Source organism: Camelus bactrianus, chromosome X (assembly GCF_048773025.1).
Source record: "Camelus bactrianus isolate YW-2024 breed Bactrian camel chromosome X, ASM4877302v1, whole genome shotgun sequence".
In the NCBI taxonomy this organism is placed as follows: domain Eukaryota; kingdom Metazoa; phylum Chordata; class Mammalia; order Artiodactyla; family Camelidae; genus Camelus; species Camelus bactrianus.
In genome coordinates this window covers 18,542,600-18,567,161 of record NC_133575.1, presented here as the reverse complement: position 1 = coordinate 18,567,161, position 24,562 = coordinate 18,542,600, and the positions used below count along the sequence as shown (strand labels likewise).

The 24,562-nt window shown below is 45.7% G+C and overlaps 2 protein-coding genes across 5 annotated transcripts in view; one reads left to right on the top strand and one right to left on the bottom strand.

Annotated features, from left to right (window-relative positions):
• Positions 1-7,263, top strand: part of PCYT1B (phosphate cytidylyltransferase 1B, choline) — a 116,784-nt gene extending 109,521 nt beyond the window's left edge. For both annotated transcript variants that reach the window (XM_074359604.1, XM_074359603.1), the window contains exon 8: positions 3,387-7,263. In XM_074359604.1, the coding sequence (XP_074215705.1) occupies positions 3,387-3,599 (213 nt within the window). In that variant the 3' untranslated portion in view covers positions 3,600-7,263. The remainder of the gene's footprint in view (positions 1-3,386) is intronic.
• Positions 7,264-13,766: 6,503 nt separating this feature from the next.
• PDK3 (pyruvate dehydrogenase kinase 3) overlaps positions 13,767-24,562 on the bottom strand; it is a 69,294-nt gene continuing 58,498 nt past the window's right edge. For all 3 annotated transcript variants that reach the window (XM_074359601.1, XM_010968486.3, XM_010968485.3), the window contains exon 12: positions 13,767-24,346. In XM_074359601.1, coding sequence (XP_074215702.1) covers positions 24,316-24,346 — 31 coding nt within the window. In that variant the 3' untranslated portion in view covers positions 13,767-24,315. The remainder of the gene's footprint in view (positions 24,347-24,562) is intronic.

Here is a 24,562-nt window from a genome sequence, read left to right as displayed (position 1 = left end):
AAGAGATAACAAATGCTGGCAAGTATATAGAGAAAATTGAACCTTTGTGCACTGTTGGTGGGAATGTCAACTGGTACAGCCACTATGGAAAACATGAAGGTTTCTTAAAAAATTCAAAATGTGATTCAGCAATTCCATTTCAGTTGACCCTTGAACAACACGAGTTTGAACTACACGGGTCCACTTATACTTGGATTTTTTTTCAGTAGTAAATACTAAAGTACTGTATGATCCACAGTTGGCTGGATCCACAGATGTGGAACCAGGAATACAGAGGGAGGGCCAACTATAACATTATACACGGATGTTCAACTGCACAGACTGTCAGCACCCCTAACCCCTGCATTGTTCAAGGCTCAACTCTATATCTGAAGAAAATGAAAACACTTTGTTCAAGAGATATCTACACACTCATGTTTATAGCAGCATTATTAATAGCCAAGACATGGAAACAACCAAAGTGTCCATCGATGGATGAATGGATTAAGTTGTGGTGTACACATATAGTGGTATATTACTTATCCATATAAAAGGGGGAAATCCTGCCACCTGTGATGGCACGGATGGACCTTGAGGGCATTATTCTAATAAGTCAGAGACAGACGAATACTGTATGATCTCACTTATACAAATTTGTGGTTACCAGAAGTAGGGAGTCTGGGGTGGGGGGAATTGGAGGAAGACGGTCAAGAGGTACAAATTTCCAGTTAGAAGATAAATAAGTACTAGGGATGTAACATACAACACGGTCACTACAGTTAACATGGCTGTGTGGTGTGTATCGGAGGTTTTGAGAGTACATCCTAAGAGCTCACGTCATAAGGAAAAAAATTTTTTGAATCCATGAGATGATGGGTATCAATTAACTTTACTGAGGTAGGCATTTCTTGATATATTTAAGTGAAATAATTATGCTATAGACCTTAAATGTATACAGTGCTCTGTCAATTATATCTCAGAACTAGAAAAAGTTTTAAAAGGTTGGGAAGATTAAAAAATCTTTAGCAATTTGATATATAGAAAAGATATTTCATGTCAATCATTTTGCATTTGTTTGATTATTAGTGATGCCAATTTCTATAATTCACTTGTAAGTTTTCTGTGAGTTGTCTGTATGTGCCAGATGCTCATTTCCTTCTTTTTAATTTGTTAAGGTCTGTTTATATACTAAGATCCATAATTTACATTTAAACGTTACACAAATTTCCCTTTTCCCCATTTGCCTTGTACTTTATTTCATAGTTTTTTTTTTTTTTGAGGTATGGAAGTTTTAAATTTTCATATAGCCAAACATCAATCTTTTCCTTTATGGTTTCTTTGTTTGCTTTTATGCTTACACCCAAAGGTGTTTCTAAAACCCTGATCTTACCATATCCCTGTATTGATTCAAATCTCCCAGGGGCTCTTGGGGAGAAATCCAGCCTCAGCTGCTGTCACCCTCTAGGCACCTGGGGTCCAGTCAGGCCAAGCAATTGTCCTTAATACTCTCCACTTAGCACCTTCTGCTGGGGAAGCCAGCCCTCATCCAGCCCCACGGGCTCACTGCCCATCTCCACCCGCTCTGCCCGCATGTCACTGAGGCCCAGTTTGGCCATGACCACCATCTTTACCCTCTTCTTCCCCTCCTTATATAGCACCTGGTCCCCAGGGGTCTCAGTAGCAGTTTGTAAAATCAACAAGGACAAGCAAAATCTGAAGTGGCTAGTAGAGAACTGGCTCTCCGGGCCAGTTTAGGATCAGAAGACTGGGCCAAGCTGCTGGGGGCTGAGGCTCTCCAAGGAGCACCGGCGGCAGCTGGAGCACAGGGCCCAGGCCACGCGGGAGGGTGCTGTGAAGTGGGGAGCGGGGCGCGTGGGGGCCGAGTGGCCGGCGAAGGGCAGCCAGGGAGACCGGCAGCGCCTGCAGGCCGAAGGCCAGTGTCACGGAAGGGCTCGGCTGTGAGAACAGCAAGCAGCAGTCACCTGAGGCCTCAAATGAGATGACCCCTCTTACCACCCCGACCTCCTGCATCTCCACGGTGCCCCACGCCGGCCCAGGGCGTGGCCGGCCTTCTAGTTTCCCAGGCCAGAAACCGGAGTCACTTCATTCCTCTCCCTCCCACCGCCTGCATCCCATCTGTCAGAGACTCGATTGGTTCTACCTTCAAAATGTAGCTGGACCATAGAGTGCATAATTCCATTTAGATGACATTCTGGAAAAGGCAAAACTTGGGACAGAAAACAGATCTGTTGCCAGAGGCTGGGGGAGGGGGCGTCCGCAAAGGGTCCTGAGAGAACCAGGCAGCTGACGGAATTCTCTGTTAACTCCATGGTACTGGCCATCACACAACTTTAGGCATTTAGCAAAACTCACAGGATTGTACGCTAAAAAGCCAAACTTTAAATTGTACCTCAATAAAACTATGGGAAAAAAACACATACCAGAACTCCGGCCGTTTCTCGCCATCCTAACGGCCATCGCCCCGGCCCGGGCGCCATCGTCAGTGGGATCTTGACTGTGCCCCCTGCTCCTGCCCTTGCTTCCCTGCAGTCTGCTCCCAGCACAGCGGCCAGAGGGGTCCCTTTTAAAACCAAAATCAGAGTTGGTTACTCTTGGGCTCAGAACTCCAGAGATAGAGAACCCTCCAGGGCTTTTTCTTCTCCTCAGAGTCAAGGCCGAAGTTATCACATGGCCAGCCTTCTGTTACTCCTCTGGTGACCGCCTCCTAACCCCTACCCCCCGCCCCTCCTCACCCAGGTGACTCCACTCCCACCTCCATGGCCTCCTTGCCCCTCTTGGGGACAGGCCCTGATTTCCATCCGTGTGGTCCCTTCCCTCATCAATTTCAGGGCTCTGCTCAAGTAACATCTCCACGAGGCCTTCCCTGAACATCCTACTTAGACCTGCAGCCCCCTGCCCTGCCAGCCACACTCCCAGTGGCTATCCTCTTTTTTCTTGTCCTCACAAACCATAGTTCCATCTGACAAACCTCATCTTTTTTTGGCTTATTGTGTGATGCCTTGTGCCACGAGGATAGGGATTTTTGTTTTATTTCCTGCTGCCCTTCCAGCACCAAGGACATTACCATTTGCCTGGCAAATCAGAGTCAGCAGTTGATTTCTGTGGTTGGAGGAGAGGGCAGCAAGAATGAGTCCCCAGAACCACCAGTGATGATAATCTGATGTGTCGACATCTTCCTGCCCCTGAATCTCAACTCAGCTCCTCTCTGGAGACCGTTTGGGGAACCCGGGCTCTAATGCAAGTCTGTGGGGTGGGGGTGGGGGTGGAAATCCAGCCTTTGAGTAGGGGCTGTCCTCCCTGCCTTTTTTGTTTTTTGGTTTTTTTTGGTTTCTCTGCCACCTTGGATAACTCATTGAACAGACGCCTTCTCTCCCATTTCTCTCCAGAAGCAGATGTTCCAGGAGAGGAGTAGCCGGATGCTGCAGGCCTTGTCCCCAAAGCAGAGCCCCGTGAGCAGCCCGACCCGGAGCCGGTCCCCTTCCCGCTCCCCATCGCCCACCTTCTCCTGGCTCCCGAACAAAACCTCACCCCCGTCTTCACCCAAAGCAGCTTCAGCCTCCATTAGCAGCATGAGCGAGGGGGATGAGGATGAGAAGTAGAAGCTGCTAGTAGACAGGAGCCGCACCACACAGGCCAGGGAGGAAGGCCGGGGCACTGGGGGTGCCTGGGTGGTGTCAAGGCTAATAGTCACAGGAGCTGCAGCGCAGCAGGGAGACTCTGAGCCCTGCTAAGGGACGGCGTTGGGACCAGCTCTCCCTCAGTCTCCACTCAGCCCAACACTTGGGCTCTGCATGGAGGTTTCCAGCCGGACAGACCTACACGAAACCTCTTATCATCTAGAATCACTCCACCCTTGCTAAGGAAAGGTGCAGAGCACCCCCAGGAGACTTGCACTGAGCGGGGTGCCCTCCGTCTTGGTTCTCACCCCCACCCCCACCAGGTATGCCGCCTGTGGAAGTGGCTGTTTCCTCAGCGTGCTCCTTCCAGCTCCTAAGGGCCTTGCACGTTGCCTCCTGCCACCCAAGCTCTGCCAGAATAAAGTTGTTTCCAGTAGAGGTGGCAAAGTGCTTCTGAGATAGTTAAAGACAAACGCTAACCTTCTAAGTTTAGCCACTGGGACCTGATGTCACAACATATCAATTCTTTCCAGTTCCAGGAACGTGGAGCCTAAACGAAGCCTGCTTTAGGCCAGCTACATACAGGGTCACCTAGCGTGCACCTGAACTTCTTATTCAAAGGATAGTTTTGTCACGGAGAAGGCCACCTAAGGCCTCCTGTGCTCCTGGCTCTACTCTTTCATCATTGGTTTGACTTCATTGTTTTCCAGAAATTACCTTAATCTATGGGAAATGCAACAAAACATCCTATATAAATATATATATAAAGGAGCTGCCTTGCTTTGGCTCCAAGTTTAGCAGATGGTAGATGTTTCCTGAAGCTTCTCCTTAAAAGGATGCTATTACGGAATGGCTTTCCCCATTTCTGACCAGTTAACAGTTTCATAGACCTCAAATAACAGTTTGATGTACCAGACCACATAGTAGACCCCTAGGGGCGCTACCTGCACGTGTCTGTTCTGTGTATGCGCCCAGCACGCCGCCCAGGGCGCACACTGTATGCGCCACGAATACATGGCGGTGGCGCTTTACACTCTGCTCCTCTCGCCCTCACACTCCACTAAAATCCTCGGTCTTAAGAACTACCTGGTTCCCTGAGACTTGGGCACTTTGCTCAAAGCTGCTTTGTCCAAAGCTCAGCCTGCCTTCCGGTAGCAATGTCTTGTCCCAGCCAAGAAGTGAGCACGTTCTCATGGCCTCCCGTCAGCTTTTTGGGTGGAGGGAGGCTCTGAAGAGTCTCCCAGAGCACGGTGGGAGCCTCGGTATCTGAATGCTACAGGTGGGACTGCAGATCCCCCGGCCCTAGGTTTCAAATGGGACGAAGACGCTAAGCACCCCCTCCCCCCGGCTTGTCTCTGCTGTCACTGTCCCCACGTGCGCAAGTGGGCCATGAGCAGGCGGAGGCGAGGTGTAAGGCCTCCCTCTTGGGCAGAAGAGGCGCTGCCTGGCCGATTCCCAGTGAGGCCAGAGCCCAGCATCCCTTTTGAGAGAAAGTCCTCCGTTTCAGAGGCCTTGGGACCCAGCCTTCTGGGTGATGAGTGGGGCAATCAGTGAAGGATGGTGGTGTGTCTTTCCCCCTTGTGCTGGGGTTGAACTACCTCCCTGCCCACCTAGAGATAAGTGGGGTTTGTTGCGAAGCAAAACCATGAGGCTACGCTGGCTCGGAAACCCCTCGTTCCTGGCACTTTCGCCAGAACTCTGTCGAGCACTCGTGTGGGACAGAGAGCCAGTGGGAGCATGGTGCGGGAGAAGAAAACTGCTCGTTGCCATCAAGGCCCAGAGCTTTTCTCTGCCGAGAGAGGCAGAGGCCCCATTCGTCCACAGTGCCCACTTCGGTCTCTCCCGTCCTCTACCGCGGGCACATGGGGACATAGGCCCACCATTTCTGGCAGTTGACACTTGTCACAGTGACAGGGCAAGGAGAGCAGCTGGGCAAGGCCAGACAGTGAGGACAAGGGAAGCGAAAAGGAGAAAGAGGGGCCTGGAGAGGAAAGGAAGGAAGGAAGGAAGGAAGTCTGCACTCTCAAGCCACTTCGGCACCTTCCTTTGTAGGGAAACTCTCAGGAATGCCTTTTCTGAGCTTACACCATGGCCCAGAGCAGATGAATCCACTTTACCTGAATCCTGCTCTGGCGCCAATAGCTTGGGCTTGACCTATCAGGCAGATGCTAAGTTTGCAGGCCTTACGCATCTTACCCACAGGTGCCGCTTACTCAGATTCAGTGCCATCATAGCTACCAATTATGGGAAATGACTAATGCCTGGGCTCTTCCAGGGATGGCTGTAACTACCCGCAAGTCCATTCTAAATCTCGCCTGATGTCCCCCTCCCCGACCTCTAACAGTACCTCCCCATCCTAAGATGACTGTGAAGGAATGGGGTATTCTGTGACCCAACTTTTGATGTTTCCTGGCCATCAGTTTCCCCTTGCCCCTCCTCCCTTGCCTAGGAGGAGATGGGGTTGCTCTTTGTTTGGGCCTCCAGTCAATAGCCAAGAGCGGGTTAAGGCTGGAATGAGATGTGGATAAAGTGTGATGCAAGCTCTGAGAGGTAAGCACAAGTGAGAAAAAGCAAGGCAAGATTCTTCTGCTCTAGAAAGGGAAGGAAGCTCCAGACTGAGGGTGAGAGAAGAGCAATTTAGGTTGTGGAAGGAGGCAGGTCACAAGAAGGTGGGCAGAAGTGAGAGAGGGGTTCCTTTCCGCTTCCTTACCACTCACCTAACAGGTGAAGGTAGCAGACTTCATTTCGTAGATACCCAAGGTTAGGAGGTACCCGTGCAGGATGTGGGTTCCCCCTGCCCAGCTTCCCCATTTTGCCACTTCTCCCTCCTGGGGACCCTAAAGTCAAATGGTCACCAGCTAACAACATGGGGCAGCTGTCATGTCATAGTCACATTTGAGTGGCTCAGATCCGGCAAGCCAGCTCCCGTGGGCCAGGACTTAACAAAGGCAAAGGAAACCAACCTCAAGAGGAGTGATCCTGAGACCTAAGTCCGCCTTCTGACCTGCTCTGCAGGGAAGAGACACAGCTGTGGGATGGCCAGCTCGCTCCAAGCCTTAGGCTGTAGTCACTGAGAGCCCATCCTTGGAGGGAGGGATGGGAGGAGCGTGGGTTTGTTCTCTCCATCTTCCGGACGTATCTTAGCCCCCTGGACATGCCCTAGGGAGAGACGCGAGATGGCCTCATAGACTCAGCTGAATCAGATGAGCCCAAAAGGAACAGAGATGTTCCTGTTCCTCAGGCATCTGTTCAGCACTAGTCTCGACCATCAGATTTTTCTTTCTCTTTTCTTTTTTTTTCTTTTTTAAAGAATGAGCTCATGAGGCATTTGCAACTTCTACTCTCTAGACTTGAGTTTTTTGTTGTGTCACTGCGATGCGTCCCGGGACAAAGCCATAAGAAGAGCATACATACTTAAAACTATGCTGTACATATAAGACAAAAAGGCGATGACTCGTCTAGGTTAAAGCACGACCTTATGCCCAAGCGTTTGCTCTGGTGCTGAAAAACGCGAACTTTGGAATCAGCCCCCAACCCTACCCACCCCCAACCCTGCTCCTCCCCTCCCCGTTCCAAACCCACTCCTGCTCCCCAACAGAACACAGCATTCCCAACTTGTTTATAAATAAAGGGATGCAGAATTGCACTTTTGCCTGGCGTGTTTCTGAAAAGCGTGCTGCTGTGTGTTCTGTTTGTAGCTCAACTTCGCGGCGGAAATGGATGAGTGTAGCCGCTGCCCCGGCTCCGCCCAGTGCTTCAGAAGGATGGGACGCCACGCTGTGCAGCACTGGGCCAAGCCTGGACGTGCCCAAGGGCTCACAGCCGACTTACAAGCTGGTTAGGAGCAGACTCACCTAGAGGGGAAGTCACGGAGGAAGCCCAGTCCGGGCCCTGAGCTGTGGGCTCCACAGCTAACTTGCTTTCTGACCTTGACCAAACCACTTCACTCCTGGCCTCAGTGCCTGCTTTTGTAAAATCAGGGGCTTGGAGGAAACCGTTTCTGAGGTCTCCTTGCCGGTAAAGGTCTTTGAATTTATGAGGCAGCCTGCATGGCCCCTAAACTTCTCCAGCTAGGATGCTGTCACTGAGCGACCATGGGAAGGCGCTTACCCCGGGGTGGAGAGGTGGCCTGAGGCATCCACAGGTCACAGCGTCGGCGGCCGGACTGACGCCTCCACCTCCACTGGCTCCCGGCGTCTCCACACCGCTTCTATCTAGTCTCCTGGAGGAATGCTTTTCACCTGGACCTAAGCGTTGGGGCGTGGCTATTTCAACCACTTTTCCATCTTTGGGGAAAGCTCTTTTGATCAGCTGGAAGCAGATAGATGGGGGTGGAGGCGCTAACTCAGGATCCCGAATGTCAACAATTAAGGCAGATGTTAATGTTCTGAGAATTGTGCTCCACTAGGTGAATTTAGTTGCTTCTATTGACTCCACCTGGAGAGGTCTAGCTCTTTGAAACAACAACAGTTCTAACATTGCCTAGGCCCCAGAAGAAATAAAGCCTGGCCTGCAGGCAGCAAGGGAATTCATTTAAAAACAAAATAACTATTATTCGTAGACCATATCACTTGGCTTTGCCACACAGATCAAACACATTCTTGACAGGTTGTATTTCGAGTAACGGGTACAGGTTTCTTCTTGACTTCCTTGATCCCCCAGAATGTTCTCAAGGGAAAATCAGTTCTAAGGCATAATAAAACTCACGTGTGAGAGCTCTAATATTGGCCCCCAAAGAGGATTAGGCTTTGTTAGTAAGCAGAACCCCTGGCATTAAAAGGTTCACTAGCAATAATATTTACACACACACGCACACACGCACGGTCCTCTTGTACTGGAGTCCTCATTGGCCATTGGAGTTGACTGTTTAAGCAACCTCTCCAAGTATTCAGCACAGCCTATTAGACAAAAAGACTCGTACAGAGATGCTTTTCAGCCAGAGTGACAATTCATAAGCACCAATGTAAACCCAGTGATCAAATTCTTTAAAAAAAAAATGAACTAAAAACCAATCAATAACCAGTAAAATCTGAAAACATCATTAAAAGCATAAATATCCACGGGTGCTAAGTGGTTGTTAAATGCTTGGCCCTTCTGTACTAACATAACTTACATTCAAGAAAACACACCATACTGGTTGCATGTCAGCTGCAGTTGACCACGTGTGGGAAACTTGAGGAGAAATGTTCAGAGTAGGGTTGACTTGTCTGGTATAAGCGATTTTTATTCCCCTTGCCTTCACTGTTTTCTTGCGGGGCAGGAAAAGGAATTGATCTGCAAGATTACTGTGCTCTATTCATAAAAGCAGAGTTCTAATGGAGGGGTTAGACAAAATTTAAATATTTGACATTTGATATGTAACCTTCCGTTTTAAAAGTTAATGAATCCATACCTGGAAAAGCTGGGATACTCTACCCTTTCCACAGGGAGCTTTCAACTCCTTATACTTGCAAATGAACTTGTCACTCTACAGTTTCTAAGTTCAAAGAAAACCTGTCATCTTCTGCCATGCACATGGCAGGACAGGACTCACTACATAGCTTGAGGAGACAACCAGACTTGCTTGTCTGATAATCATGTTCCACTGGACGGATGCTAACAAGATGCCATTTACTGGCCTGACCACACAAACCGACATGGACACAACTGAGTCACTGATTCTTTTCCGATTTTTCTCCATGTCTGGTACCCAGGGATTAATGATACATGAAAGAAGATGAAGAGGTGTGTACTGGTTTCCTCTTGCTGAAACAAATTCAGTGGCGTAAAACAAAACAGATGTATTATTTTACAGTTCTGGAGGTCAGAAGTCAAAAATGGATCTTACTGAGCTACTGTTAAGGTTTTGGCATTCCTGTCTGGAGGCTCTAGGGGAGACTCTGTTTTCTTGCATTTTAGCCTGCATTCCTTAGCTTGTGGCCCCCTTCCGACTTCAAAGCTGGCAATGGCCAGTCTGGTCTTCCTCACATCACATCCCATCACTTGGACACTTCTGCTGCCTCTCTCTTCTCAGTATAAGGGCCCTTATGATTATACTGGGCCCACTTGGATCATCCAGGACCCTCCCCCTATTTTAAGGTCACCAGCAACTTTAATTCCTTCTTGCCATGTAATAGAACACATTCCCAGGTTCTGAGGATTGGGATGTGGACATCTTTGGGCAGCCATAATTCTGTCTACCACAAAGTGACTGAAGACAGTGATCATAAACCCGTGAACCCTTCCCTAGGTTCTAACAGAGTAGAGGAGCTGTAATTCTCATGCAGATAGAGAGATTCATGTTCCTCTTTTTAACATTCCTACATCTACTCGTGATGAACTGGTTAAAATGTTTCTCTTGAGTTTTGACATCCACAAGGGAAGCGTTATATAGTTATAACGGGAGAAGTCTGACCTCAGTGAACATGCTAATTGGTCCATGAGGAGAGGACCTGTTGGATCCTCAACTCATAAACATGGGCTTGGCCATGGCCACCCATTCTCTGGGCAGTACGTACCCTCCTGTTCATACTTGGCTGTACCGAGAAGACAAGAGGGGAAAGGGTAGCTAACCAACGTCTTTGATCACCAGACACATTCCTGCTGAAACAAGCCCAGGAATAGAGCTTCTGGCTATCAGGCAGAATCTGTTACCTGCCTGTTCTCCCCCTGGTTTGTTTTTTGTTTCTCCGATCCTTGAATGTTGACTGCACCCAGCTGAAGCTGGGACTCATGTCTAGCCATCCAGGATTAAGGTACACCATACTCCTTTCTAGAGTAACTTCTTTTCCCATTGTGGCCTTTGATCTGCATTTTAACTTAAGGGCTCCCACACATTCCTGTCTGAAGCATTCAATAAACATTTGAGTGAGCCGCAATCCCTGCCCCCAACCCAATTTCAGTTCAGTACCTTGAGTCTCAACTCTGGCCTCTCCTGACTGGCCCAATCTCTGACTTGAATGAGCTCTTGAAGAACAGTCCATGTTTTGAACTCTGCCAAACAGAATTTTACAATGAGTTTACTACCTTACCAATTTCACATTATTTTTACTAATCTCTTTGGGGTAGAGCGCTCTAACTCTCCCGGGGTGCTAAGATTGCTAACTCTTACTCAGAGTGGAGGGAAATAGAAAATCTTCTTTGTGAAATCTACTTTTGCTATTTATTAGAAACCACTTGTCGAGAATGCTGAGTGTAAGAGGCTGGTGATGTTACCCCTTAGCTGGCCCATCGACAGTAAGGCTCTGGGTGAGCTACCAAAGGCATCAGGCGTCAACACACTCTCCTTAAGGCCTCACCAAGCATATGGGGGCCTGGTCTGGAATAAGATCTCCTATTTGGACAGAGCTGTTCTCTGGATGAGATGGTCATTCAAAGTCTCACCATAGGTTCTTTGATTGCAGAGTGGCTGACAGACTTCTCTCATCTGAATAATGGGGCAGTATTTACTCTCATAAACGATTATTTTGTTACCAGTTGAAGCCCTAAGAAAAGAGCAGTTTTCATGTAAGAAGCTCCATTCGAATTGTGCTAAGGTGACAATAATTATCTCCAACTTTAGAAATAATTACACTGTTATATTAAGCTGTCACTAGGGACGTGTCGAAGGCTTCTGTATCCATCGCCGTGTTGCCGTCATTAACATGTTTATTTTGTTTGAGGTCTAGCAAATTCTGTTTGGACAAGAATGCCAGGAACAATAAAAGTAGCATTGGCTTAACTTAGAGTTTCTTACACAGACGCAAACAGCAAAACTGCTCAGTTGCCCCAAACCCAAATTGACGAGGCCTTTTCTCTCTTGTATTTTCCAATTACCTGTTAAATAGAGCATCAGTGTAACTGCAAGGTGCCTAGGCCTGCTCTGTGCCAGGGGGTAGGATTCGCTGTTGCCAGCATTCTAGCCGTTCTCAAAGGCTGCTCTGTGATTTGGACTCGATCAGTGGTTTTCAATCCTGTCACACATCTCCTAGGGAACTCTTTAAAAAAGACTTCCCAGACATCAGCTGACGGAATGGAACTGAAATGGGACTCAGAACTTGGAGATTCTGATGTGGCCAGGTTGAGACTCCCTGGGCTATTGTTCATACTCAACTCAAGGAACAGAGTGAGCCTTTGAGAGAACTGGATTCAAAGAGGTTGACAATCAATGCCTTTTGTAGCAAAGGTGAGAACTGGTGTGCCAAGCAGCTTTGACAGGGAAAAGGTCTAGATATTATTTTGTTATGTTCTTATCCAAAGAGAGACGATTATGTTGATGGCAGTGTCATCGGTGGGCAGAGGGCAAAGGATTCATTTTAAGACTACCAGTGAGAAATGACGAGGGTACCGTCAAGCACCCAGCCCAGTGACTGGTGAAAATGGGCATTTGATGTTAGTTAAAAAAAAATTCAACAGCTATTGCTGTCCGATACAGTCACCACAGCCACAGATGGCTATTTAAATTTAAGTGAATACAAATCAAAAATTCAGTTCCTCAGTTGAACTAGCCACAGTTTAAGGGCATAGGTGGCTAGTGGTGACCATACTGGACAACAAAGATAGACCACATTCCCGCTGTCAGAGTTCCCGTGGTGGGCGGTGGTCTCCAGAAACCCTTCCCGGAGGCAGCCCTCCTACGGGACGCTTTATGATACACTCATGTGATCAGAGAGGACGCCTCTGGGTTATTATGAAGTGAACACCTGAAAATATCAGCAGAGAATAGCTGTGAACATGCACTGTTAAGTCATGGGAAAGAATTTTGAAATGAAGGACAAGGAAGTAAAAACAGACACCAGAGTAAGTGCTCTGTAGCAGCCTCACGGAACCACACTCTTGAGTGAGGGGCTCTTTGTGAGTCTAAACTGTACTTACTTTCTGAGTTTCCAAACAGGGCAGGAGTGGCTGCTACGAGAATGTTCTTCCCCAGTTGTGAATGATGCGTTAGCACAGTGACTGACTGTTGGTAAAATACAGATGGACAATTAAAAAATTGTCACTTTCAAGAGTCGCTGATTTGGTATTATTTGGGCAAAATACATCACAACATGAAAGCAGCTGATTAGTAACTGCTTCCCATTTCAGGTTTTAAGACGTGCCCTAAAACATCAGACCTGGAAAGAACCTTGGAACCATGCAGGCCAACTCCCTAATTTAATAAATGAGGAAACTTAAGCACCATTAACAGCTAGCTGGTAGCAGAACCAAGGCAGATGTGCTGATTTCCTGACATTAACACTCTCCAGGAATCATTCAAACCCAAGTTTTTTGCCTCAAATATTTCAGAAGTTTTGTTTTTTCGTGATAAGTACACAAGACAGCAGTTAGGGGCTCTCAAATTTTTAAAAAAGCACACCTTCCCCACTGAATGTTTAGTAAAAGAATGACACATCGGTAAATAATATGAAGACTCCATCTCTTATTCAGGAAGTTTCTAACTGCACTCAAGTGTCTTTGGAGGCACTGGGTTCTGGTGCAGGTGCTGCACCAGCTCCTCAGAAAAGACCATGGGAACCAATAGCCCTTGAATTGAAAATGTCGTTTTTTATCTTCTGCATATTCCATATGACAGCAGATCCCAACATAGATTTTTTTAAAGGACTGCCCTGGAGCATTTGTTAAAATAAAGATTCCGAGGCCTCCACCCCAGAGTATCTGAATCAGCAGAGCTGAGGCAGAGACCAGGAATCTGCATTTAACCAGCATCTCAGGTAATTCTGGTGTAGGTGGTCCACCGCCAGTCAAGCCCGGTTTGCCTGGGACAGTCCCGGTTTACACCTGTTTATGTGGTTTACAGCATAATTATTAATAGTGCTCTTTCTCCCTGTCAAAGTGTGCTGGCTTGGACAATACATTATATGGTCCCCATTCCTCGATCCATGGATCGTGTTTTGAAATAATACCATTTTAACAGTTTACTGTTAAGCAGTTCCTTTATGTTGCCAATAGGCTATTCCCCCAAAAGATGAGCTCAATGTTCCCTGCCACCGAGAAGCCAAAGAACCTGTTTTCGCTTTGATCAATCATAAGAATTTTGAAAAGTACCCTTGTCCATTCCCAGCAACTTGCAAAGGTGCTTGGTGCAGTTCATGTACTGAATTTTAGAAACTGAGCAAGCGGAAGGCGAAGCTTACAGGTGGGAGGGATGAGACTACAGACAAGAACTCAGGAAAAGACCACACTGACGCCCAGTGAAACACAACTACCACTTTATTGTTTGACGGTTGTGGTACAGAATTGTCCACGTGCTTCAGGACTACTTTGGCTATGACACACACCACAGATGGCTCCACGACTGATGGAGAACATTATCTGAGCCACACACTTCCCTGGTTGTTTTTCCAACAATCACAAAAATACTTTTCTCCACGGAATGCAGAGCGACAAATGACCTCAAACCAAAGTCATCCTTCACTTGTGACAGTGTGCACCAGTCAGGCCACAGAACAGCACAGAACACGCAGGGCCGGGCTTCACTCTATGAACCACAAGGCAGCTTGTGAACGCTGGACACGCGTGTACATTTCACTGTAACTAAGCTGACAGCTGCCCAAAGTGAAATCAGGTCAGATTTGGACTTAGGGTTACAAACACTGTAATGAACTTTCATTTCATATATAAGTTAGTCTTTTTCTCTTGTTAAATCAGCTATCATTTCCGGTTGAGACACTGCTTTTATGAGTCTAGGAGTTACAATGAAAAATCAGCCAAGTGACTTTACATTTAAATGCAACATTAAATATGTCCGCAATGGCATATTTCACTCCGCGCTGATTTTTCTTATTTGGTTTAAGCATTTCTTAAGTATTCACAGCTTGTGTTCTATATCTGGAAAATATTGAAGTTACAAGCACTCATGTACTTTTGTGAGGATGCATATAAACCTGAAGCAGCAATTACAACCTCAAATGACTTTATCACCAAGGAACTCTGCAGGGACCAGGGTTAGCCAGAATGCTGAAGTGGTAGGTTCTACACTCCCAAACCGTGTGTCACGTTGTCCAGGACGGACTCAAGCCCAGCCCAGGTGTTAAATCAGAGTGCAGCGCTCAGTTCCAGTGCAACGCAGCAAGAGGAGCGAATAATAACGATGAACGTATCGGAAACAAAGGAAGACGCAACAGAACTCAATTCCTCTGACACTGAATACAGCCAACTTGCATTTTTTAAAGTACATAATAATACTTTATACTTTCTAGGTAAATCTTGACTTTCTGGGTAAACCTTAGCTGTCTACTCAGAGCCAAGATGCATTTAGTTTGGTCTAGTCTGAAAAAGAATTGTAAGTACAAGCACAACTTACAGACTCACGTGCCAGCTCTAACAGGAACTTTTAAAATTGAAAAGCAAGATATCAAAGGACTTTATGTGATGTTGTCCCCAGGAAGTTACACAGGCAGCTAGAGAAAAAAGGGAGCAAATACAGGATCTGGCAAGCCCCTTCTTTTTGACATTTTATGCTGGTTATGACAGCCGGACACAACCTGCCTCCTGACGGCGCTCGGCGAGCCCAGGTGTCAGGCCTGTAGTCCGGCCTGCTCCCTCTCTGATGGCGGGCAGTTTCCAGGGTTTCAGACCCCTACAGTGACAGGCTTTAGCTGTAATTATTCTAAAACATTTGTTCAAATGAAACACGGGGGATAGTAACCTCAGCAGTTTTAGATAAAGGCACAAGCCAGTTCTTCATGTAAATACAGTGCCTTTTAAAATACTGATTGCGGTTTCCCATGGATATAAGCGTTCAAATGAGAAAAGAAAATGGAATTTGGAAGAAAGAGGTGCCATGATGTAGTCTAAACAGCAATGTAACATTTTATGCCCACCCTGCCTGTTTCCGCCAACTGCTCGGTTCACTCCTCTTATCCATCGAGCGCGGCTAAACGGCAAATGCCTGTGACTTCCAATCAGATGTAACTTCTGTCATTGCCTTTTTAATGTCGAGCATATATGAAGAGCCAAAACAGTTAGAACTGGATGTTAAGATTCTTGTTATTATCTTGCAAAAGGAATCTCAAGGTAAGACTATTTTAAAACATTAAGTGGTTCTGTTATTAGTAAGAATTCCACTCTAAAGTTGCCATTTTCAACCCATTTGGAAGGCAAAGATGAACTGAAGAGCCATTAGAATTAGACATGTCTTTCGTTTGCTAACAGCAGGGCAAACATACTGCTTACAGTATATGTGATCTTTGACAATTTGTGCTGTTTTGGCCCATCTGCAAAAGTTATGCACAGAATTCAAATTAGCAGGCCACTTTTAGGTTGGCCAAAGTTAGAATTATTTAATAGAATGTTCTTTTAAGTGAAATTTTATCATCCCCCAAGGATTCAATTCCAATGGAAAACAGAATCCTCACTGAGAAGCCAAGAAGCAAAATCATCAAACAAAATCAAATTGCAGGGTTTTTCTATGAAAATCTCAGGTAAGCATGATGAAGAGACCTTGGTACACCCACTAAACAAAGGACTTTTAGGTGGTATTTATCATGAAAAAGCCTAAAGCACAGAGTCTGAGTGGTGACAAGGGCGAGGCTCAAGTTTCTCGGGTAATCTTGTATTCCCGAGGTAACAATACTTGTGAAACTCTAGCTCTAGAAATTTTGACAAGAATGATCAGATCTGAGCATACCAGGATAGACCTTCAGAGATTTCCATGGGGATTCTTACCAAAGGGTATTCCCTGAGACATGGAAGGGTCGTGAAAATGTAATTCTCTGAGTACAGAAAAATATAACTTCTACAATCAATTCAATCTCTTCACTTCTTCCTTTAAAGAAATTACTAAAATAAAAAGATATATCATCATCGTCTAAACTCTCCTGTTTTACCTTTTCTTAAAAAAAAAGTCATTTTATTTATGGAGACGCCAGGCATGGGCGGGATGCTTTCATATACATTCTCTATCCTAATACCTCTCTTAAAATATCACTCCTTTAAAGGTACAGAAATAAAGATATGGTTTTTAGAATTGGAACAAACTTAGTGGAATCCTCAAATAATTAGCTGCATTTTACAGAAAGCAATCATAATTCTTCACTTTTGGAAACTGTCACATGAAAAAGGTAAGCAAACTTACTGGAATCTGAAAGTGATGAGAACTTTTAAAGAATGCAATCGCAATTTTGCACGTGTGGAAAACATGATGTGAAAAACAAATCTGAAATACCTCTCTATGTAAATTAAAGCCCAAACCATGGTATTCAAAATTAAAATGATTTACATAATCTACTATACTTTGTGTTTTTTTAGTAATTAACCTTCCTGAGGCTGATTTTGTTCTCCTTAGTGTTTGCTTAACTAAAGTGCTTAATAAAATTTCTACAGAATATATTACCCTCTCCATAGATGAATTTTATTTTGAACTACAATCTGACAAAAACCTAACTACATTTAATTATGCTTGATTAATCCAAATGTCACTGAGAGATTTATAGAACAGAGAAAAACTTTTCAGGTTAAGTTCGTACTCTTTTCCCCGCAAGATTCCTGGATCCGCTATTACCACAAAATCTCCTCAGTTCTCTAACCTTTAAAAAAAAATCCCACAGAAAGTTTTCCCAATTGTCCACACTGGATTATGGGACTCCAAGCATCAAGCCCTACCACTTATCCTCTTCAACAGATATGCAGACTCCATCAAGGTTGGAAATCACCATTTTAAATTGGGATGGGAACCGCCCCTGCAGAGTCGGCAGTGCTGGAGGGAAGAGGATACAGAGACAGGAAGGCAAAAACTATTACTGATTTATTAAACACTGCGAGGATATTAATGAGACATAAGGGGTGGGCTTTCTTTTAATGCAGGCACTTAACAGTATCAGACATTTGTTCAGAGGCTTTCAGTAGTGATGCCCTAAGGTGCTTTCATTTATATGGAAATAAGTCAATTTAAAGAATGACAAATTGGCTCTACCCATGGGAATCATTCAAAGCATCCCATCTCTTGCTCTGGCAGTCTACCCTCCCTGGGGTAGACAGGCATGTGTCAGAGAACCAAAGTGTCCTCCCCGGCTTTGCTGCTCCCTCCGAGGGAGTGAGACTGCCACCAAGAACCACCCATGTCACAATATGAGTAGCTCTCCTTGTCCCAGCTGCACTGACCCCATCACCGGGATCATGGGCAATTCAAGTCCAGGTTTTAGAGACAGAGGGAAAGGCAGAAACAAAGGTTTCTCAAGGATTCTGTGACTACAATATTGCTGTCATTTGATCTTGTTCACCTTGGTGAGAAGGGACCGTGAACACAGCTAACGCCAACCTACAGACATGAGAGGCAAAGTTTTCTTGGAGAATCCTTTCCTCCACCTCCCCAACCAGTTTGCAAGCGCTAAAGAGGGTCTTTCCTCCTGACAAGCAGCTATTTTCACTCCAGCACCATCAGTCAGATGCTGGAAGTGGGAAGAATTGGTTTAAATACTGATTTCTGAAGTTCTAAAAAGACACATCCAGAACCTGCTGTAATTGCATCTTTGTTATGAGGAAACAGCAGCCCACATCATTCAGTGCAATTTGACGGGAAAAGCTGGCTCCTCTCATCTGACCGCGGCTCCCCGCGGGTCGGTGAGACAACGAAGCACAATGAGCTCAGTCCGCTCATGGACCCAGCGTCGCAGCGCGGCCCGCGGCAGGGCCGGTGCAGAGCCCCGCGGAGCCCCTCCGGGAAGACGGGCTCTCCAGATGCAGAGGAACACAGACAAAGGACAGAAGAACTCAGGACTCACCAGTGCTTCCTCACCTAAGGAACACACCCGTCCACGGTGAAAACAACATTCACAGGGTTTGCCCCCGCCCCCTACTCCCCCCTTGCAACCCCCTTCCTGCCTTTTTCTCCCAACTGTACTAAAAACTGCCCTTGGTGAGTGTCTCATCTGACTCCCCCACCAGCTCCGTGAGTCAGGGGGGTCCGTCGCTGTGATCAACACCCCGCACCCAGCCCCGTGCGGTTTCTAGTGCATTGGAGACAGTCGCTATTATTGAAAGCGAGGAACACATGTGGCTTTCCTTTCCACGACTCCTCCATCTACCCTCTTCCCTTCATTCGTCCTGTACGGGTGGTGCCTCTTTCATTCTGCATCTCACGACAGGGCAGACCCAGGGCAAAGACTGACCTGAGGGAAAGGCACTGCGCAGAGTGGAGTGTGGGGCACACAGGGAGGCTGTCACTCGCACTCCCTGATCAGGGCACTCAGCTCTGAAGGTGAGAAAAGTGTGCCCAGTGGGACACACTGGCCACTGAGGACAGGAGGCTTCTATCCTACAATGAGGCCAAATAAAACCCCTAAGCTGTGATCCCCTGTAAATGAAACTACGATGTGTTCGCTTCTATAGTCAGTCCCAGACCCAGAAACCATCTCAGTGTGTATTCATGAATATCAAACAGAATCCTGATGAGGACTTAACGCCTTTCTATTTTTTGATGAACCAAATTTGAAAATGGGTTGACTGAAAAGACCGGTAAGAAAACCTGTGTCCCAGAACAGCTCTCACAGGGTTACCACCCTCAGGGGGGGGCAGCTCAACTAGAAACCTGTTAACACAAAATAATTCATACTTCTCTTGATAACTCTGATTATGTGCTAGCTTGAAATATCCCATCATATTTAATTAACTAATAAATCATTGTCGGTGCCTGGTAACTTCTTAAGTTCATTAAAATGTCACATCTTCCATTTTCAAACCAGAAGGTCCAGATTTCTCTAATCAATGGAACAGGATCTCAAGTTAAAAGTTATCTTTCCAAGGAGAACAATAAACAAAAATCCTGTATTAAGTTATTAACGGTTCTTTCCTGCAAGTGATATTGGTTTCATCTATTTACGAGCACATAGCTGCTGATTAGGAAGGACATTATCTTCAAAGTCAATGTTTAAGCACCTGGACTGCGGGGAAGATGGCAGAATGAGTGCATGTTTATACAAGTGCTCCTGCCCTTCAACACACACATCCACAAGCTGAAAAAGAAGCTGCCTACGATGAAACTAATAAAAGCCACCACCCCATAGTGAGGACTCCAGGGGAGTGTCTGACAACCAAGTGGAGGACTAATGAAAAGAGGATTCGCAGGTGTCTAGTGGGCCACAGTTGCTGGGCAGCTGTGGTGGAGACGGTTCCAAAGGATGCTACCAATTATGTCTTAATTTGGAGAAACAAAGCCCAGCGGCAGTCAGGATGAGCTGAGGGTACACTGCGTGGTCACATTTCCAGAAGCAAAACCTAGGAGGAAAGGTTGGCATCTCAGGTGGTCCCTTTTTGCGCAGAGGAGAGCAAAAGTCACTCGGAGCCAAACACACAGACTACATAGAATCCAGCAGAGCAGAAGGACAAACTCACCACACGCCTGCTAGGGAGACCTCTAATGGACGTGGGGAAACTCAAGGGACGTCCCTCTCCCTCAGTGGGACCCCAGGGCAGAGGAATCAACAGTGTCCACAGAAGGCACTCGGAGGAGGCTTTGCTTCACTCCTTCAGCCAGGTCCAGAGAACAGAATGAAAAAGAGCCTCTGCCATTATAACCTATCGATATCCAGCCTTATGGTTCAAGGGCTCAGGTGATCAAACACTTACCACTTGAAAGAGGAGGCATCAAGGAGGATTTATCCACACCCTTCTTGGTAGATAGAACTGGTCCCATGCAAAGACCAGACAATAAGCCGAAAAAGCCATTGCGATGCTTGTGCAACAATAAAAGAACAAAACAACACGGAAAGAAAGGGGTGAAAGAAGCAAAAGACAGATATACACACCCTGGAAACAGGATGATTTCAGAGACCACGAAAATGGTAGGCAACAGTTCAGCCTTCCAGGAAACGCAATGAGTCAAAGAGGACAACGCAATGAGAGGAAAAGCTGGCGGAGCTAAGGACAGAAAGAGAAAAAATAAAACTGTAACAGAAGTGAAAGCCACACTGCACACTACAGCAAACAGTGTCAGCACAATGGAAGGGTAAGATCTGAGGAGCAAATCACACAGTGGGAAGGAGGACCAGGAGACCAATGCGGTCAAAGGCTAGATGAATGTGAAGGACAGAGGACAGACAGCCAATAGAGGGGCAAACTGTTAAACTAGAGAACCAATAAACCAGTAAGAAATGTGGTAAGGTGCCGATGTCAATGTTGGATGCTCCTTGTGTACCTGAAAAAGCCGACAGGTAACTGTCAGCTCTGAGATATAGTTGAATGAAGTTAGTGCATTTCAAGGATAACCAGGAAATCACAAGCACTCAGGGCAAACAGGAAGGTCACCTACAAAAAGGGAGGAAAAATCTGGTTGGACTGAGCCCTCTCAGTACCAACAGATGCTAGAAGATAGTAGAGTGATGTCACCAAAGAACTGAGGGAAAAAAGATGTACCCTCAGAATCTGATCGCCAGCCAAGTTACTGTTCATAAGGGACAGCAGTAGAAAAACATTTGCAACTATGTGAGAAAATCCAACTGAAACTGTAATCCAGTCCACCAAAAGATAAAAGCATTGACTCTCAAATATGGAGTCTTTGTATGAGGGAGCTGGCAGTGAGCTGTGAGTTCATTCAAACATAGAATTAAGTCTCAATAACTCTAGTAATTATCTACAGTCAGACATTTTATAAAGCTGCCTATCTTTCTAGGTAAAAGCCACCAAATCTATTTGATTATCTCCTCTAACTAACTATGCCAAAATGAAAACACACAGAAGGCAACCTCTCCTGAATGGAATTCTCTGACACTATAGACAAAATTTGGTTTGTATCTTACCCTTGAGGGTTAACATAACCAAGAAATTCCTCAAAAGAGATAATGCTAATTACCTGGTTCACTGTTGAGAGCTCGGGCTGAAGAACAAGACGACCCAATTACTCACTTTGGTTCCTCCATGCCACCTTGGCAAACGACTGAACTGCTTTGGAACTCAAATGAAAAACAGAAAACTGCATGGTCCACTTCTTGGCATCCTAAGGCTCAAATAGGATGCTGCGTGTGAAAGTTCTTTGGAATCTATAAGCAAGGGTATAAAATCACGTCACCTGATTGGATGGAAAGAACCTACTATATTAAGGAGTCCAAATCAGATATTCAGAGACAAAGAAAGGGTCAGATGGCTCCTGTGGAACCATCACTACTGCCTTTCTTTCGTTTCTCTCCATGTGCAAGTCACCTCTTACCACGATAAAAAGGAAATGCAGTATTTCCACAGCTCCTGACCTGAGTTATTTTTAATTTGGAAAGATAGTTTAAGAATTTAGAAAGGTGTTGCCCACCACCCAAGGTAAACATCTGTCAATTTCCATTCATTGATTCAGTTAATACTTATTAGGCACCTACTATGTGCCAGGTACTACTTCAAAGAGTAGATGCCATCCCCAAATACTTAAAATAAAATCAAGTAAATGAGAGGAAAACACAGAAGAATTGGGAGAACTAAACAAATTTAGCTGAAAAACAGTTAATGGCTATTTATATTTCAACTGATATGTAGAAATGTGACTGTCTGCTTAGAGACAAAACCCAGCAAATAGCCAGACGGTTACACCTAAGTCCAGAAGAGTCACATACAGTCAAAAAAGAAGCATAAATGAATACCTGGGGCAGCCAAACTGGGAACACAGACTGTTGCTGAAATTCTTCTTATGGTTTCTTCGGAAGCAAAGTTAAATTCTTAATGCAGAAAGCAAAGACAGGAGAGGCAAGATTGTACTGGGGTCAGATGGATATGAATAATCTAGAAAGTGTGTCAGTAAAGAGCTACCAAGTCAGTCATTAAAACATTGAAAGAAATCTTTACTTTTGAAAAAGATCTGGAAAGGGAGGAACGTGCTAGGATTTTCCCTATCAGCTTTGCCAGCTTCAACCTTTACAGGGAGCCTGCTGTGAGCGCATCATGATCATGGGGCACTCCGCAGGCGCACACTAAAACGCTGCCAGAACAAGGCAGGAGGGAGCGCTCCTGAAGCTGCTGCCTCCGCCCCCTCCAGTGTGTTGTACTTGAAAGTGTAGAGGGCTATGGTTGGAAATGGAGGCCAAGTCAGATACTGATAGGCGATCTGACATTTATAAGAAAGCCGGGCTCTTTAAACACAAAGGGCTGTCATTTTTACATCTTTACACCACAAGGAAATCATCAGAGGAATCAGCCCCACTCCCAAGACACTGACTCAGTCCTCAAAAAACGGGCCTCCATGGGGACCAGCTCCTCCCCCATATCTTGGAAGCATGTTGGTCTTTTTCTTACCCAACTAATAAATATGAGTTCCCTCATGAGAGCCTTCTGAGGATGGAAGAGATGAGATCTTTCTAAAGATGAAGGAAGGACCATGAGCTCAGGTAACGTCATAAAATGAAACAATATCAGATTCAGTGGAACTAAGAGCAACAGAGCTGTCACCTACCCAAGCGCAGCTGGTCAGAGCCCAGCTCCATCTGGGGGAAAAGCCCCACTGTGATGGCAGCGGGGACAAGTGCATTGGTACTGTCGTAGGACTGAAGGAAGAGGACCACTGTACAAGTTACAGCTTCTCAATCATTGGGCTCAATACTTAAACACTGGATGGAAACATTTACATGGATGTTAAAAAAGGGCAGAAGTCAAAGTAGATGATATATATGAAAAAATACAGAGAAGATAAATGCATCCTGTGTAGCTCTACAGGTTGTGGATTTCCATCCGGACTCTCCAATAGCTTCCATTTCTCAGAGTAAATATAACACAGGCCCTCCTTCCTTACCCCAAGTCCTCTGCCAATTCCATCTTTCAGCAAAAAGTAAAGGATGGTGAAAATCAGCTTGACAATTCTAAGACTGGCTAAAATTCATGAAAATGTGAATTATGAAGCCCTAGGGTATTTTTCAAAATAAACCAGAAAGAACTTTTCTCTTCAACAGTCTATTTGACAACTAGTAAAGTGCATCACACAGGGGCTTAGAAAACTGCAAAGGAGTACAGTATGACAAAGGGACAGTATTTGGTGGTAAAAATTTTTACATAAGGATAAACATGCCACTTCCCCCTCTTTGCAAACTTGATAATGACCAGAAGGTAGTTTTTCACTTAAGATCTTTGAAACCAAGCAGTTAAGTGTAAAATTCCAAGACAACTTTTGGAACGCTTTAATCAATAGAATGGAAGTATACAAATGAATTTCAAAATGAAATCAATGCATCCAAGAGGAAGATCTAACACAAAAGTACCCACGCCTCACAATGAGAATCCGATCGGATGGAAGAAGGCCAAAGTCTAAATCAGAGAGCAAGGAGGGATGCGCAAGAGAGAGGAAGGGCCCTGGGACCCGATTATCAAGACACGCTCAGCTGCTGTCTCCAACGTGCAGACTCCCAGGCCTTAGTTGGTGATTTGGGACAAACATGGTATTTGGTCACAAAGAGCAACAGCAGAGACCTGCTGTACCTGGAATGGGGTGCGGGAGCTTAGGAATCTGGGGAGACCGCAGACACTCAACTCCCTGGTAATGAGGAGAGAGGTCTGAGGACGCGAGCGCGCTGGCGGGCTCTGCGCCTGCCCACGACAGGCGCCCACCAGAGCAGGGCATCACACTACAAAAAATGACTCAGGTTACTACTTTAGTGGAAGATCTGCAGTTGCTACAGGAAACATCTGTGGAAAAGGTCCAGCTCATACGGAGAAAATACACATTCAAGCACTGGATTAAGTATGGTGTCACACTCAGAGTTGGTGGAGGAAAGTTCTTTCTGGTTGACTTGCAGAAGACAATCTCTTCTTCACAGAGAGGACTGAAGCATCCGGTTCTTTACAAAGTTCTGTTAGTCTTGATTTTGTCCCTACAAAGAAAATAACGGAAATATCCAGAGTGAGTTTATGAGGACAACCTTCTCTATTTTAACCGAGACTTACTCAGAGCATTTAGTTACAATGATAATTCAAAATCCCATGTCTTATCTCAGAATCATTCTCTAGGGTTACTACAGGAAAAGAATGACCATTTAATGACTTAGATCTACTTTAAAACAGTTTTTTACTCTCAGTTAAAAACCTGA